At 26.4% G+C, this 15,941-nt stretch overlaps 1 protein-coding gene across 1 annotated transcript in view; it reads left to right on the plus strand.

Moving 5' to 3' along the window:
* The window catches only part of LOC117171849 (metabotropic glutamate receptor 8-like), a 697,914-nt gene that overhangs the window by 539,322 nt on the left and 142,651 nt on the right, over nucleotides 1–15,941 (plus strand). Inside the window, exon 6 of the mRNA XM_033359484.1 lies at nucleotides 13,392–13,561. Within this exon, the coding sequence (XP_033215375.1) occupies nucleotides 13,392–13,561 (170 nt within the window). The remainder of the gene's footprint in view (nucleotides 1–13,391; nucleotides 13,562–15,941) is intronic.

Raw genomic sequence — 15,941 nt, forward strand, 5'->3', positions numbered from 1 at the left:
ACGCCAATTAGCACAAATGGTAAGTTCCGACAGTGCCTACAAGTGTGCCTACTGGCCGCTAGATGGCAATACCGGTTTCATATGTATACACCTGGTATTGACCTATAATATTATTACATTTTAAGGAAGATGTAGAAAACCATGGCAATGCATAATATTTTGAAATATAATTTTGTATAGTAAAACTTTTTTCTTTAACATAATTCAAAATTGACGCAATCACAAAAAATATTCTTTGATTCAATGCGAATTGATTGACCTATAATATTGATGCACTTATTAAATAGTAACAAAGCTATGGTAATGTATAATGTTTAAAAATACGGTTTTTTTTAGTCAAACTTATTTTCTTTAATATAACTCAAAGTTGATGCAAGAGTAAAAAAGATTCCTTGGCTTGAGGCGAATCGATTGACCTATAATAGTAATACATTTGATCAAAGAGTAAGGAAGTTAAGGTCATTTATATTATATTAAAAATGGATTTTAATAGCAACAATTTTCTCATTCTCATAATTTAAAGTTTATGTGAGAATAGAATAGATCTGTTGATTCAAGAAGAATCGATAATATTTGAAGAAGAAAGAAACAGTTTCTTAAAGTCAAATTTTTTCATTAATATATTCCAATATTTATGCAAAAGCGAACAAGATTCTTTGATTCGATGTAAATCAATTGACCTATAATAATAATACACTGTATAAAAGAATGCAACAGAATTTCTCGCTTCCCTTTACCAGTTTGAAGAAAATGTTGTATTATTTTGTAATTTTGTATTTTTTTGTCAATTTCCATTCTTAAATTGATAAAAAAGAAACCTTTTCTTTGCTTATAATTTGAAAAGTCATAAATGCTTCCTTTACGAGGAAGCAAATACAAATATTATTTTTTTGGAAAAATACGCTTCAACCATACTAATTCAAATTTTTTAAAGTACTTTTTGTACGGCTGAAATCGTTAATAGAGATTTTTAAAAAAACACACATTTTTATAAACAAATAAATATATTTGAAGATTACTACCTTATTTTTTGAACTAAATGCAGTAGAGTTGCAGGGAATAATTTTGGGGAAAAATTCATGTTTTATTAAAATTTATCATATTAAAAAAACAATTTTGTTCCAGATACCATATTTTTTGCTTGACATCAAACTTAAGAAAAATTTGCAATGTTCATCATATTTCTGCATTAAATTACAAGATAAAATTCTAAAATTTTTGTATGAGTATGACACAGTCCCTTATATTATTAGTAATTTTGATATCTTAATTTTTAGTTAATTTTTTTCCATTTTAATCCTGTTTAATCTTGTGTAATCTCTTGTAATCTTGTCTAATATCATGTAATCATATGTAATATTTTTTAATTTCATATAATCTGACTTAATCCTCTTTTAAATTAATTTGAAAAAAAGATAAATTGCAAAAGTTTATATTTTTTGGCACGTAAAATGTAAAATTTCCAATTTCGAGCATAATTACGATACAAGAAACTTCCAGTCGTTTTAAAATGTAAATGTGGGAAAAAAATTAAATAAATACAAATAGGTTTCTTTTCACAATTAGATAGCTCATGGTGACTCAAACACGAACAAAACTCGTAAGTTCTTGTCCCTAGAGACAAGTTGAAATAAAGTGGCTGACTGTTGTACACAATTGGTCCCATTTACACAGTGTAGACCATTTATTTCTTATTTTCTTCTTTCATATCCCATTTTTCTTCGTTCTTTACAGCCGCGAATGAAAATTATAGGTAAGAATGAAATCAGTACATATGAAAATAATTGGAAAAATCGGTAAGAAAAAGATTTAATATAAAGAATGTAATTTTTATTTCTTAATACCCAATTATTAAAAAGCTCCTGAAACCATTTTTTATTAACTCTTGAAACTGTCTTGAAAGAACGCGAAATAATTTGAAACTATTGTTGTCGGGAATAACTCGTTCCTAACTGGATGTAGCTTTGATTGTTTTTTTTGTTGCCATCTAAAACAAAAATCTGAAAACTTTAGGATTATGAGAAATGTGAAACAATTTTAAATACTATGTGTAATAATTATCATAATCAATGTCATTCGCAAATAAAAAATTTGATTTGCTTAGTTCAAGAAACATAACATGGAATCCAAATAGTCGAAGTTATTTAAAATAAATTTTTTCAACCACACAATTAAAAAAAAAAGATTTGATTATTAACCTTATAAAGGGTAGATAAAGGTAATTAGTTGAATTTTGAACTGCAAAAGATAAACTTTTAACAAAGAAAAAGTAACTTTTAACAAAGTAATTTCATTTTCAACCGAAAAGATGATTTCTCGATAAAATAATAATTTTGAACAAAATAATTTTGAACCAAAATAAATGATTTTGAACTGAGATTATTAGTCTTTATCTGGAATAGTTGAATTTTGAAGAAATAGGATGAATTTTCTTCGAAATGTATAATTCAATTGCAATACTTACATTTTCAGTGAAAAAAACAAAAACAAAAAAGTCATTTTGAACAAAATAATTACATTTTTAAACAAAATGATGATTCTTCTACTAAAAGTATGAATCTTTAATTAAAATAGTTACATTTTTAATAAAAGATTGAAAATCCTTGACAAGAATATTTAAATTTTCACCTGCAACGATTAATTTCTAAACAAAAAGAATAATCTCTACTAAAAGGACGAATTTTCGACTAAAAAACATAACTCTTTAATAAAAAATTTAAAAGTTACATTTTTAGTTAAGAAGATTAATTTTGAACTAAGGAGGTGGATTTTAAAAATAAAATTATAGAATATTCAACTGAAATATTTCGATTTTCCATTTGAAAAAAATTATAAAAAAAAAAAAAATTTCAACAAAACAGTTTAAATTTCTACTAGAATAGTTAAATTGTTAACACAGAAGATTAATTTTAAGGTGAAGAAAAAATCAATTTTTCGCAAAATATCTTAGGTTTTGACCAAGGAGATAAAATTTTAATTAAAATTATGGATCATTTACCTAAAAAATTATTTTGGAACCAAAGAGTTTAGCTTTAACCAATTATTTAAATTTTAATTCCAAAGAAGATCAATTCTGCACATAAAATTTAGTATTGGATATTTGAACGAAAAAATATTTAAATTTCTAGTAAAAACAGTTGAATTGAACAAAAAAAGACGACTTTTTATCATGAGTTGAATTTTTCACTAATTAAGATTTTACTTTCAAGTGAGAGAAAAAATTAAAGAAACTGTCGAATTTTCAAGGCAAAAGATTGATTTTCGACTAAGAAGATCGATTTCCACCAAAAAGAACGATTTTTTAAAACAAAATACAAAAATTTTCAATTAGAAGAGATAATTTTTCAACCAATAATAGAGTTACAGTATTATTTTCGGTTGAAAAATTATTTTCAAACAAAAAGAAAAACTAATATCCAACAAAATAGTGAATTACAGTAATATGAAGCTGCCTTTACAAAATTAAAGAGGCTCAAGATTAAACTTTTGAGTATAAAGACATTTTTTTATATTTGAAAATCTCGAAGGAAAGAATTTGGCCAAATTCAGACACATAATTATGAATTAATAGGAATCAAAAATTTGTATTATTTAACCAAAGCCGGACATATTTAACGGAATTAAAATATGTATTTTAAATGAGTAAAATTAAACTCTCTTGCCAAATATCAATCGAAAGTTTTATTTTCATAAAAGGTGCAAAAATTACATTTTTTCAGTATTTTTGTCGAATTTTTTCATTGGAAATAATTATTTTTGAAAACAAAAAATTACGCCCTAATAAGGTTAATTTTTTCTTCGCTAACACAAAAATGGGCCTCCTTTTAAGTGTTTACTCCTATGATATTTTAAATAAATTTTAATTGAAAATCAACAGTTTAAATATTTTCAATATTTTTGGTGATGGATAGGTCTTAAAAAGATAAAAATTGTTCAAAATTAAATTTTAGTTTAATCAATTTAAAAGTACTTGGTTACTTTAATTTTCTTTACAAAAAAAATCATAAATTTCCAATCTGATGATTAAATAATTTAATCAATGAGATCTGTGGAATAATCACTTACCAAAATCCAAATTTAGCGGTAAAATAATAAAATTTGTAATAACTGAGAATTTTAAATATTCCCTGGCCGTTTTTAACATTTCTTTAAGGAATAAAAACAACGTTAAACCTAAGATATCAATAATGTTAAAATAATTAATTTTCATTCAAGAAAAAGCAAATTTTCAACAAAATAGTTAAATTTTTAAACAAAAAATTTTGAATGTTTAACGGGATATGTTGAATGGGATAGTAATATTTTCAATTAAAAAAATTAATATAAAAAAAACTTATTTTTAACGAAAAAGTTAATTTTGTACTGTAAAGGCTAATTTTAGAAAAATACTTAAATTATTAACCAAATTTGAAAATTTTAAAGGAACTTTTAACTTGTTTGAATTTTTTGTCCAAGAGATTAATTTGTAATAAAAAAAATAAATTCTTCAGTAAGGAGATTAACTAAGCATTAAATAGTTAAATTTTCAGTTAAAAAACTGAATTTGCAATAAAAAAATGGCAATAGAATAAACAAATTTAAAAAACCAGAAAAATGTTTTAATCTTAAGCGATGAACTATCAATAAAAGTGAAGAAGGATTACTGTTTACAAATAGCGAAAATGTTAAAACATAAAAAAATTGTTATATTAGGAGCTTTTGTTCTACTTTAGTCTGTAAATCGCTATGGCTCTGCAAAATTGAATTTTCTTTATTCGAAAATACAAATTCTTTTAAACGTGCTATACGTCCTGTAAATCATTGTCTGTTTCAACATTATTATTTTTTATTTCGTACTTCTGAAAAATATGAAACTTCCTACAACCGAGTAAATTTTTTTTCGGGCTGAAGAAAAAACTTCAATTTTCTTATGTTTGGTTACAAATCTTTGGTAAATTAATACTTTCAAATTACCTAAATTATTAGTTAAAATATTATACGTGTTTCATTCATAAATTAAAATGTTCCCAAACGTCAAAGAAAACGAAAAATAAATTGTCTTCTTAAAAAGTTTTATATGTTAGTGCTTTTTACTAAATTTTTTTCAGATCTTTTTCAAAACGAAAAATTATTAGATTTCAAAGATTAAACATTTTAAGCAACTCACGTTTTTCTTTTTTTTTTGTATTGTATTTCCATCAGTATTCAAATATTAATTGTAATTATATTTTAAAACAAAAATCATTACAGTTCGAAAACAATTTGCAATTTTTGAACAGATTAAAGTTATATTTACGTTTTTGACAGGAAATTGATTATTTAAATGAAAATCATTAAATTGGAAAGAAGATTTACAATTTAAACAAATTTTCTTTTATATCAGTGGGTTTTGTCGAAAATTGTTGATTTTAGTTTTTTTTTTCGTTGGATTAAAAATTGAATTTTTAACATTTACAACTTTAACTATTGGAAATTGAAGAAAATTGAATTTTCAACTGTTCATAATTTAATTTTTAACATTTCATAATTAAAGATAATTGTAAAAGTAATTTGTTAAATCGTTGAAAAATTAATAAAATTGAAAATTCCTTTTTGAACTGTTAAAAATACAAAAAAGCGGATTTTGTATAAAAATGTCATAAATGTAACATTAATATCATTCTACATGAGAATTTAATAAATAAAAAATTCAGCTTATCATAAAAGGAATAAAAAAAGTTGATTCATTCGAGAATGGGTCAACATTGGCGAATATTGTTTTGACAAACAATATTTATCCAATCGAATTACTAGATTTGTGACGCGAATAAAAATCCTCAGTCTGGTGAATTTTTTGTTAAAGAAAAAAAAATAGTTTTAAAAGAAGATTTAAAATCTTCCACAATTGTTTGTTTTATTATGCTAGTTTTTTTTGTCTAAAATTGCTTCTGTTAATACAAAATTATTAGATTTAAAAAAATATTTGCACTATTTGAACAATAATGAGGTATGCGAATTTTAAAAAGTGTTTATTTAGATTCACCTATACCCTGTTCCCACTTCTGAAAGATTTACAACTTCCTAGGACTAATATGAAATATTTTAGCCAGTTTTGAATGCATGGGTGTGGAAAAAATCCAATTTTTCTATATGTAGAAATATAAATCACTATAAATCTGGATATTAATATTTTCTTTAAAAAACCTTTCTTTAAATTAACCTTTATTAACCTCCACTTTCGGTAGATTTAAAACTTCCTTCGACCAGTAGAAAATGTTTTAGAAAATTTGAAATATCTTGGCGAGGTAAAAAATCAAATTTTCCTGTGTTCATCTATGTCACTATTGTGCTGAAAATTTTTTTTTCTTCGAAAAACGTTTTTTATCTTAACATAAATTTAACAGATATGCATTTAAAATTTGTGTAATTAAAAAAAAAAAGTGTAAAAAAAAATAAAAACACCCCTAAATTCGTCTTCGAAAAATCTCGATGTCTTTTATTTCAACAGTTTAAACAGTTTTATTCGAGGTTTTTTGGACACGAATCTGGGGCTGTTTATATTTTTTGACACGAGGTTTAGCTTTTTTTCTAATTAATTACACAACGTTGCAATCCATATCCATATATGACTATTAGTATTTTTTAAATTAATTACACAACTTTTAAATCCATATCAACAGCAAACTTCAAGGTCGTTAATGTTATGGAAAGTTTGCAATTTCCGGTTTTTGGAAAAATGGAATTATCCCATGTTAGTCAATAAATCACTATTTATTAGGATATATTTTTCGAAAAAAATCGTAAAAGAAAAGCAATAAAAAACCAGAAAAAAATAGCAAAATCAAGTTGAACGGACGAAAGGACATTAGGAAGGCTCTTTTTGTATTATTTAAGATTCTAATTTTAGCATATAAATAATAATAAATAATTTTACAGTTTAATGAGATCATGAAAGAAAAAACTTCTAATCAAATGATTGGAACCTACGGCGTTAAGTTCCTTGAAAACGTTGATAGAATAACAAAAAAATAATGGAAAATTCAAATACAATTTCCAGTCATCGATTTCCCCCTGACAATTTTGAATGACGGGACTCGTGAAGTAATTATTTGTTAATGAGTAGCATGAAGAGAGTTTAATCGAAAAACTAAATTTTTTATTTTTGGAAAATTTAATTACAAAAACAAAATTTCTTTGAATACATTAAACTAACATTTAATTTTGAATTTTTCTCAGTAAAAATGTAACTCTGCCCTTTGTAGTTGAAAATTGATTTTTTCTAAGTAAGAATTAATTGTTCTTGGTAGACAATACTACTGCTAGATAAAAAATTATTCTGCTTTGGCTGATAATTCGACTATTTTATTGAAAATTCGTCTTTTTTTGTTAAATTCAATTCTATTTTATATAAAATAAAAATATTTTGTAGGTAAAATATATTATAGTTGAAAATTCAATTATTGAGTAGAAAATCGAACTAATCGTTCAAAAATAAACTAATTTGTTTAAAATTCACATTTACGTTTTGAAATTCAAGTATTTTGTAAAAAATCCATTTTTGTTTGTTACAATATCATAATTTTAGATCAAAATTCAACTATTTGGTTGTGAAAGAACTTTTTTTGTTGAAAATTTACATCTTGGTTTGAAAATCAACATTTTGGTTGATATTTCATTTCTTTGTTTGAGAGTTTATTTCTTCTTATGGAAATTCTTTCTGTTTTAAAGATTTATCATTTTAATTGAAAACTCACGTATATAATGAAAAATGTGAATATTTTTCTAAAAATTCGGTTTTTTGTTTGTTAAAAAATTAATTTTCCTGACTTTAATGTGATCACTGAAAGCTTGCTTATAAATGTATATGTTAAAAATAACCTGCTTTGGTTGTATTCAAATGTTTTTTATTTAAAATTAAAATCTTTTTTTCGTTGAAACATTAAACATCACTTGTTTGGTCCAATAATGCATAATTTGTGATTGAAGAATTAACATAACAGTTTAAAGTTGAACTGCATGATAAAAAATATATTTTTTTGTTGTTGAAAATCAATCATTCTAGTTATAAATTCTTCTTTTCAGTTTTCAAGTTAATTTTTTTATAGAGAATTAATGTTTTAGGGTAAAAATGTAGTTTTTTTTTAAATTTGCTTCTTTAGCTTGGAAATTCAACAATTTGATAGAAAATAAAATCAATTTATTAAAAATTAACTTTTTCGGTAAAAATTACTATTTTTGGTGTGAAGTTATACTATTTTGTAAACACCTAATTTTTTCTCAAACATTCATCCATTTAATGGAAGCTTCAACTATTTGGTCGCAAATAAACTTTTCTGTTAAAAATTCATATTTTTTGTTGAAAATTGATATTTTTTGTTGAAAATTCAACTATTCAATTGAAAATTTACCTATTCTGTTGGAAAATCCATTTTTCTTTTTAATAAACATAATTTTTTGTATCGCTGAAAATATAGCTTTTCTATTTTGAGTTTGACATTTTTTTCTTATAAATTAATAGTCCAACCATTTGGTAAAAAATACATGCAGTTTGTTGAAAATTAATCTTTTTTAGTTAAATTCAGCTGGCTGTTAATTTTTCGTTCTTGTTGTTGAAAATTTTTTCTTTTAAACTGAAATTTTTACGCTTCTATTTTTTGTTAGCCCCCAAAAAATTATTTTTCTTTTTTTTTTAAATTTAACTATTTTCCTAAACTCGCATTTTTTGGTTAAAAATTAAATTCTTGTGTTAACAAGTCGTCTTTTTCGATTGAAATTTCATATTTTATGTAAGAAAAGTCACCTTTCTTGGTAAATATACCCACAGGTATATTTTTGTCTTTCTTATTCTATTATATTTGAATTCACGCTCATGAATATACCCGGACAAAGGAATTATAATTCATTTTTTTCAATTTCATTGTATTTAAAGTCTAGTTCATCCGCCTGCACGTTTTAACTTTTTTTCATTGACGTGGCTTTATTCAGAGAGGAAAAATACCTGCATTATAATATTCATTTTCTCCTAGATCCCAGTTTCGCTGAAAGAAAATATAAACAATAAAGCAATTTTCACTATTTTCTCCTGTGAAAATTTTCTGTTTAAAAAAGTACAAAAACTCAAAACATTTTTACAGGAGTCGATAAATAAATACAATACATTATTAAAAACACGGGAAAGGACAATTTTTCTTTATTATTCGCACAAATTTTGTACTTTAAAAAAAAATTTGTTCACATTGGTGTATTTGTTGCAGTTTCAATTTTCTATAACAATTTGAAAAAGTAACAACTTTAGGAATTTACAATTACGATAATCTACAACAATTTACAGGTTTTGTAGGCAAAAACTTGTTCGTTTAAGTTCTCGAATGAAAAATATTTAGGATATCATCAACCATCACAACCACAATTTTCCGTTGAGAATTCATCTATTTTGCTTAAAAATTATTATATATTGTTAAAAAACAAACTACTTCTCGGGAAATTTTAAGTAATTCATTAAAAAATAACAAACATTTTTTTGAAAATTTAACTCTTCTGTTAAAAATTGTTGCTTGTTGTTTAAATATTCATCATTTTTGGTATAAAATCTCTGTAGAGGGATTATTAATTATTTTTTTAATTAGGCCTTTCTGGTAGAAAATTTAATTATACGGTTAAAAATTCATCCATGGGAGAAAAATTAACTAATTTGTTACAAATTTGTTTCTTTTTTTGGTAGAAAATTCAAATACTTAGTTGAAAATAAATTTTTTTGGTGAAGATTAATATTGTCGACATAAACATTCAATCATTTGCCTTAAAATTTATGTATTTTGTTAAAAATTTAACTAGTTTTATAGAAAGTCCAAGTACTAGTTTGAAAAGTAACTTTTTTTATTGAAAATGCATCCTATATTAAGGCAAATTAAACTTTTTTATTCAAAAGCGTTCTTTTTTGCATGGTTTAAAAAAGTGACTGAAAGACTTTCTTGTTTGAACATTCAACTCTTCAGTTAAAAATTCACCTTTTTGTTTGAAAATTTAACAAGTTTAGTAAAAAATCATCGATTTTGTTGAAACTGCAATATCTTCTCTTGAAAATTTAGGAATGTTTTTTATTTTAAGTTTATATTTATTATCATCTCAATCATTTTTATTTTTAAATCACAAAATTAAGTATGTAAGAAAAATAACTCTTTAACAAGTTTTTTTTTATTTCGACATGATATGCACAGTATTCAAATTACAATTTTTTTCGGATCTGAAATGGAAAAAGATTGAAGATTTTTTTTAATCTTTCATTTCGAAAACGATTTATTATAAAACAATGAAATTTGCAGGTTAAGTCAACGAAAAGTCTCATAGTTAAAAGTACATAAATAAATTTGAGTTTTGATCGAGTTTGATTCGAAGAAAATTCAAATCTTTGAAACCCGAAGATATTTTGTGTGCTCCTTGTAGGAAGAAAATGGGGAAAATGAGAGGTTGTGAAATCAGTAAGTGTATATTATTAGTAGTTTCTTAGAATGTTATGGATTCAAAAACATTTTTTAAAATGACAATTATTTAAAACTTAATTTATTTGCATCCGATATCACTAACGGATTACATTCAAATTCGGAAACTTCAAGTGACGATGAGACAGAAATCTCAGACGACTACGAAAGTTATTTAACTTTCAATTCTCAATATGAAGAGCATTGTGAGAGTCAAATTATAATAACAAGTTTGCAATTATTATCATCAAATTATAATTCCTTTTACAATCATTACTACTTTCTTAATTTTTATATTCGCTTCAAATGTACTTGGTGAAATGTTATAAAAAATTTCAGAACAAAGCTGAGCATAGCCCGAAATTTATTTTTAGATTGAAAGTTCAATTCCATGATCTTGGAAAAACTCCGGAAGAAAAAATTCAATTGCTAATACTTTTGGGAACTCTGCTACTAGGAAAGAAAAAAACAGTAGGGCATTATTTGAGTTTTATGTACAAAATTTGGCGACGTTTTTACGACATCGTTACGACATCTTTACGACATCTTTACGACATCCTATGTTCATTTCGTTTCGATGTCTTTGCGATATCGTAAAGACTTCGCCAGATTATACGACTTATTTACGATATCGTAAAAACACTTTAACGACATGGACATAGGATGTCGTAAAGTTGTCGTAACGATGTCGTAAAGATGTCCTAACGATGTCGTAGAGACGCCGCCAAACTTTGTGCCCACTGGGCGAACAGAAATCAAGGTGAAACAGTTTTTAAAAAACGATCACATCAGTTTTCTTATGCAAGGGCAAAAAGATGCAAAACTTGGAAGAAATTTTTTGCCAGTTCCGTAACGTAAATACTAATGTAAAAATTGGCCTATCTAATTTTTACTCTCTCAGGCCAGCTTTTTGCGTTTATGCTGGTTCACAAGGAACCCACATCGTTTGTACATGTCTCATTTCATGAAACTCATGGCATCGGGTGAGAAATTACCGCAAAAGTCTACGCTTAAAATAGTTTTTCGATCATTTTTCTTGAAACGAAAGAAAGTCATATGACAGTAAATGATAAGCAAATTATTCTAAATAATTTTTCATAGTCATTACTGCCTTTGTTTCGAAATTTTTCAAGCTACAAATAAATTTTTTTCATTTTTTTCATTTGTATCATTGTTATTATAAAAAAGCAGCACGTCTGCGATTGCGATCTACTTCTGGTATAACTGAAAAAAATTCACTCAGCAACTTTCATCTATGTCAATAATATTTTTCCAGGGAGTCACATTGTGAGTTTATTGAAAAAAATATATATACTTTGAAAAATTATGAAGATGTGTTATTGTTCTAAGTTATTGTTTCCAACGACACGTACTTACTCAACTGCGCATGCGCCGAATTTGGCATCTAATTAGTTTCTATTTGCGCGCAGTTTAAAAAAAATATATTTTTCTTGTTTATTATAAATAATGGCATTTAAACTTAAATGGTGATAAATCGTAAATTATTGGTCAGTTTCCGATCATTTTTTATCTTTAAGTGACAACTGAATTTTTTTTAGGAAACAATCGAAAATGTCAATTTGTAGGGAATCTTTTCGCAAAAAATTAGGATATCATTTATAAGGTTCGAATATTTAGTTTTAAGTTTGCTTGTCATAAAAAACAAAACTTTTCTTCGAAACTTACACAATCTACAATAATCTTACGTTTCTCAAAGGTATAATGAAATTTTGTTTTCTAAAACCTCTTCTTTATGTGCCCGTACTACTTTAATTTAACCTAAAATATCTTGATTGGAAATTCAAAATATAGTGGTGGTCTTCTAAAGGAGAAAGTCCATTAGCTGGTTACGATTTTACTTAAATTAAATCTGCCTGGCCCCGGTCTGGGCGTATGTTTCATCCGCAATTTGGCCATGACCAGTATTCCTGATCTGGGCCCGACCTGACGTGTTCTAGCCCCATTTGGGGCCAGATTGAAATATCTGCACGGAATGATGCTTCAAGCTCTTGGTTTCATTTCTTATTGTAAAAAAATGATTTTATAGCAGTTTGTGTATTTTTGGAATGATTTAATAAATTTCTATCGGGTGCTCATCCAAATATTTTTTGATGTGCTGATTACGAATGTGGCATGTTAGCTTCTTTAAAACGAAATCGCGACGTTGTTTAAAACGAAAATTAGTTTAGTTTAATTGAGGGATTGTAAATTAACGAATGTGCGCATTATTCATGGACATTAATGTTCCATTTGTTATCTAACGACACTAATAAATAATAGATTTGTACAGCAATAATACTGTTTCTCTTGCTTCCCTTTATCTAGCCATATATTGCGCTCGTATGCTATCATTAAATATTATGGAAATTGTAGAGTTTATAGAGCATTTATGGAATTTATGGAGCAACCACACGCTCAAAGCTGACCCGACTGCACAAGGTAATCCTTGACTAAACCTGCAAATTTTATCGTTTCATAATAAATCGCTTTCGAAATAGAAGCTTTAAAGAAATTTTCATTTTTTTCTACTCCAGATTCAGGAAATAAATTTTAACTCGTTTCGAAAAAAATACGTGTCGTTTTTTTGGTGTCTACAACAAGAAAAAGATATTCAAGGTGGTTTTATTTTTCAGTTGTAAATATGATATGGAATAAGCCTTATATTTTATTGTTAATTGTTTTACTTTTCTACAAGAAAATACAAAAAACTAGTTATTTTTATTTAAATATGCAATATTTAATAAATTTTCTACATTTTTATACAAAAAAGTACAGGCTTCAACCAAAAATAACACTTTTAAAAATGTTGTACTTTCTGGTAAATCTTTTTCACTGGGGTCAGTAAAAGCAAATTTATGATAACCATGAAGAGAAGTATAAATTACACAAGTAAAATGGTAAGGGTCACGAAAAAGTCGTTTCCGTGTTATAATTCGGCGTATATCTTCGTTTCAGGGTATTGCCAGTTTTATCGCCTTAGCAGCCGAATATCAAATTTGTGTGGCGGTCAGTGAGAAAATCCTGAGAAACGCAAAGCCTGAGAATTTCGAGAAGATTGTGGATAGCCTTGGATCAAAACCGAATGCTCGAGCAGTCGTCCTTTTCGTCGACGAAGATAATATCAGGTATGCAAAATAATATGAATAAAAATCTGAGAATAAAACTCCGACGTCTCAGTTCTCTTTATTCGATATTTAATGTACATTTTTCATTCCTTAAAATTACCTTAAGAATTTTTCAACAAGATCTTACTATGATCATCAGCAAGCTTGCGCATTTTAATTTAATTTATGAAACATAATGACTTTGCAAAGCTCTTCTCCTTTGCCAATTGCTAATGAGATTGATCAGCGACCTAGGTCAGAGCGATGAATCTTAATTTTTCACCTAAAATCTGAAATTTTCATCAAAATATATAAATTTCCCAATAAATCGTTAAATCTTTAAGGCAATGTGACGAGAGGGTCACGTGACCAAACCTGGTCATCAATTTTTCTTTCCCAAATTACGTCCAAGCGTAATGAGGTATCGCTATGAAAGTTTGGGAAATGAAATAGGAGGTAATAAAGTCCATGTCTCTGCTTTGTTCCGGTGGAAATTTTGAGATAAATTTTTTTTTTTTAAGAAAATACCAGTGGAAGTTTTCTATCCCAACTTCCGTCCACACGAAATAAGATATCGTGTTAAAAATTTGGCAGGGTAAATAGTAGACATGCAAGAATGTGTCTCTTGTCCTAAATAATTAGAATAGTGAAAAAAGTTGTTTTTCTCAATTACTATTTTGGAGAAATACCGACCGTGCTGTCGACAAACCCTGCAAGCATTTTGCAATGTTGTCAAAGGGCTAGTTATGAGGTTTACATTTATCAAAGTGGGACAAAAGAACAAAAATCGCTGACGAACATTATGCTCAAATAATGCAAAAACTAATGTTTGCACTTGGAATGCAAATAAACATATTTGATCTGACATACGTATCAGTCTGGTATCAGGTATCAGCTGTGTGAAAGCAGCACTAGCGCAGCGAGTGGACAACTTCGAACTTCTAGCGGTCTGTGGGTAAAGCAGATTGCATGATTATAGTCAGAGAAAGTTAAAAGTCAAATGTGTCCGTCGATAATCATTAATTGCATACATAAACTTTTTTCTTCCTCCAACTCTTTGCAAGGCCACAAACGATCCTTGAATATTTATTAACATTTCCCGAAAAAAATTTCCGCGTTATTTAAACTTTTATTTTTTAATATGGGTGAAAAAATATTGATCTTAGGGCTGACTTGATCAGCTGTTATACTCATAACATGGCCTTAAATAACAATATTAATTTTTACCATAAAGATTAAGTTTCACAATGAAGATCAATTTAAAAAAGTTATGATTTTTTCATGAAATTTCATTTGTTGCAAAAATATTTTTGTTTGCAAATTTTTTAAAGCATTTTAAAGATTTTAAATACACTTATATTACTTATAAATTACTTTAGCATACTTGAAAGTATAACTCTAAATTTTGGTGAGTAAAAAGGTTCAGTAGTTGTGAAGTTATAGACTACCAAAAAGTGAACAGGGTTAGTATGACCCAGTCTGTAGGAGATGTTCCCAAAAATAGGTGTGTACTTAAAGGGTTAAACTAAACATGCATTACATGGATTAGTTATTATTAGTTATTTTCAGTTATTTTAGATTGATTTATTTTAATAAAAGCAAAAGTTTAAACAAAATAAAATAATTTTAACAAGGAAAATAAATTTTCATTCGACGAAATGAATTTCCTGTTATGAAACTTAATTCTCTACCTAAAAAGTCAAATTTTTATCAATTTATATAAATTTTAATCAAATATTTGAATTTTCAATTAGAAAGAATAATATTTCTTATTGAGATAAATTTTTAGAATGAAGATTAATTTTCTTCGAAAAAACACATGGATATGAAAAATACATGAATTTGCAGCAATATAGCTTAATTTTGAACTTAAAAAGATTAATCTGTAAATAAACGTGGCACAATTAGTAACTTTCAGTTAACAGAGATTTATTTTAAACAACGAAAAAAACAATTTCAACCAAATGATTAAATTTGTGATTAGAGAAATAAATTTTTCAACCAAGAAGATTACTTTTCTCCAAAAGAATTCGAATTTTCAAAAAAAAATATAATAATTTTTAATAAAATATTTAAATTTTCAATTAAATAAAAGAATTTTCGGCTAATATTCTCAATTTTCTACCTAAAAAGTCAAATTTATATCAAAATACATAGAAACTCTTCTATAGAGACCCATTTTTGGGACAACCGCAGACCCCGCGTAACTCCTATTACGAGGGTAGTTCAATAAGTCCTTAGAATGACCAACAGATGGCGCGCTAATCACTCCAAATCATCTGTTTTCAGTCAGCACCATCCCCGACTAGATATATGGTGCAGTCACAGTCCACATCTTCTGAGTTTACGTGTTTTTATAACCAATTGAAAAAAAAATTGTTCGTTAAGAAAAATGGAAAAA

The sequence above is a fragment of the Belonocnema kinseyi genome, chromosome 4, assembly GCF_010883055.1.
Source record: "Belonocnema kinseyi isolate 2016_QV_RU_SX_M_011 chromosome 4, B_treatae_v1, whole genome shotgun sequence".
In the NCBI taxonomy this organism is placed as follows: domain Eukaryota; kingdom Metazoa; phylum Arthropoda; class Insecta; order Hymenoptera; family Cynipidae; genus Belonocnema; species Belonocnema kinseyi.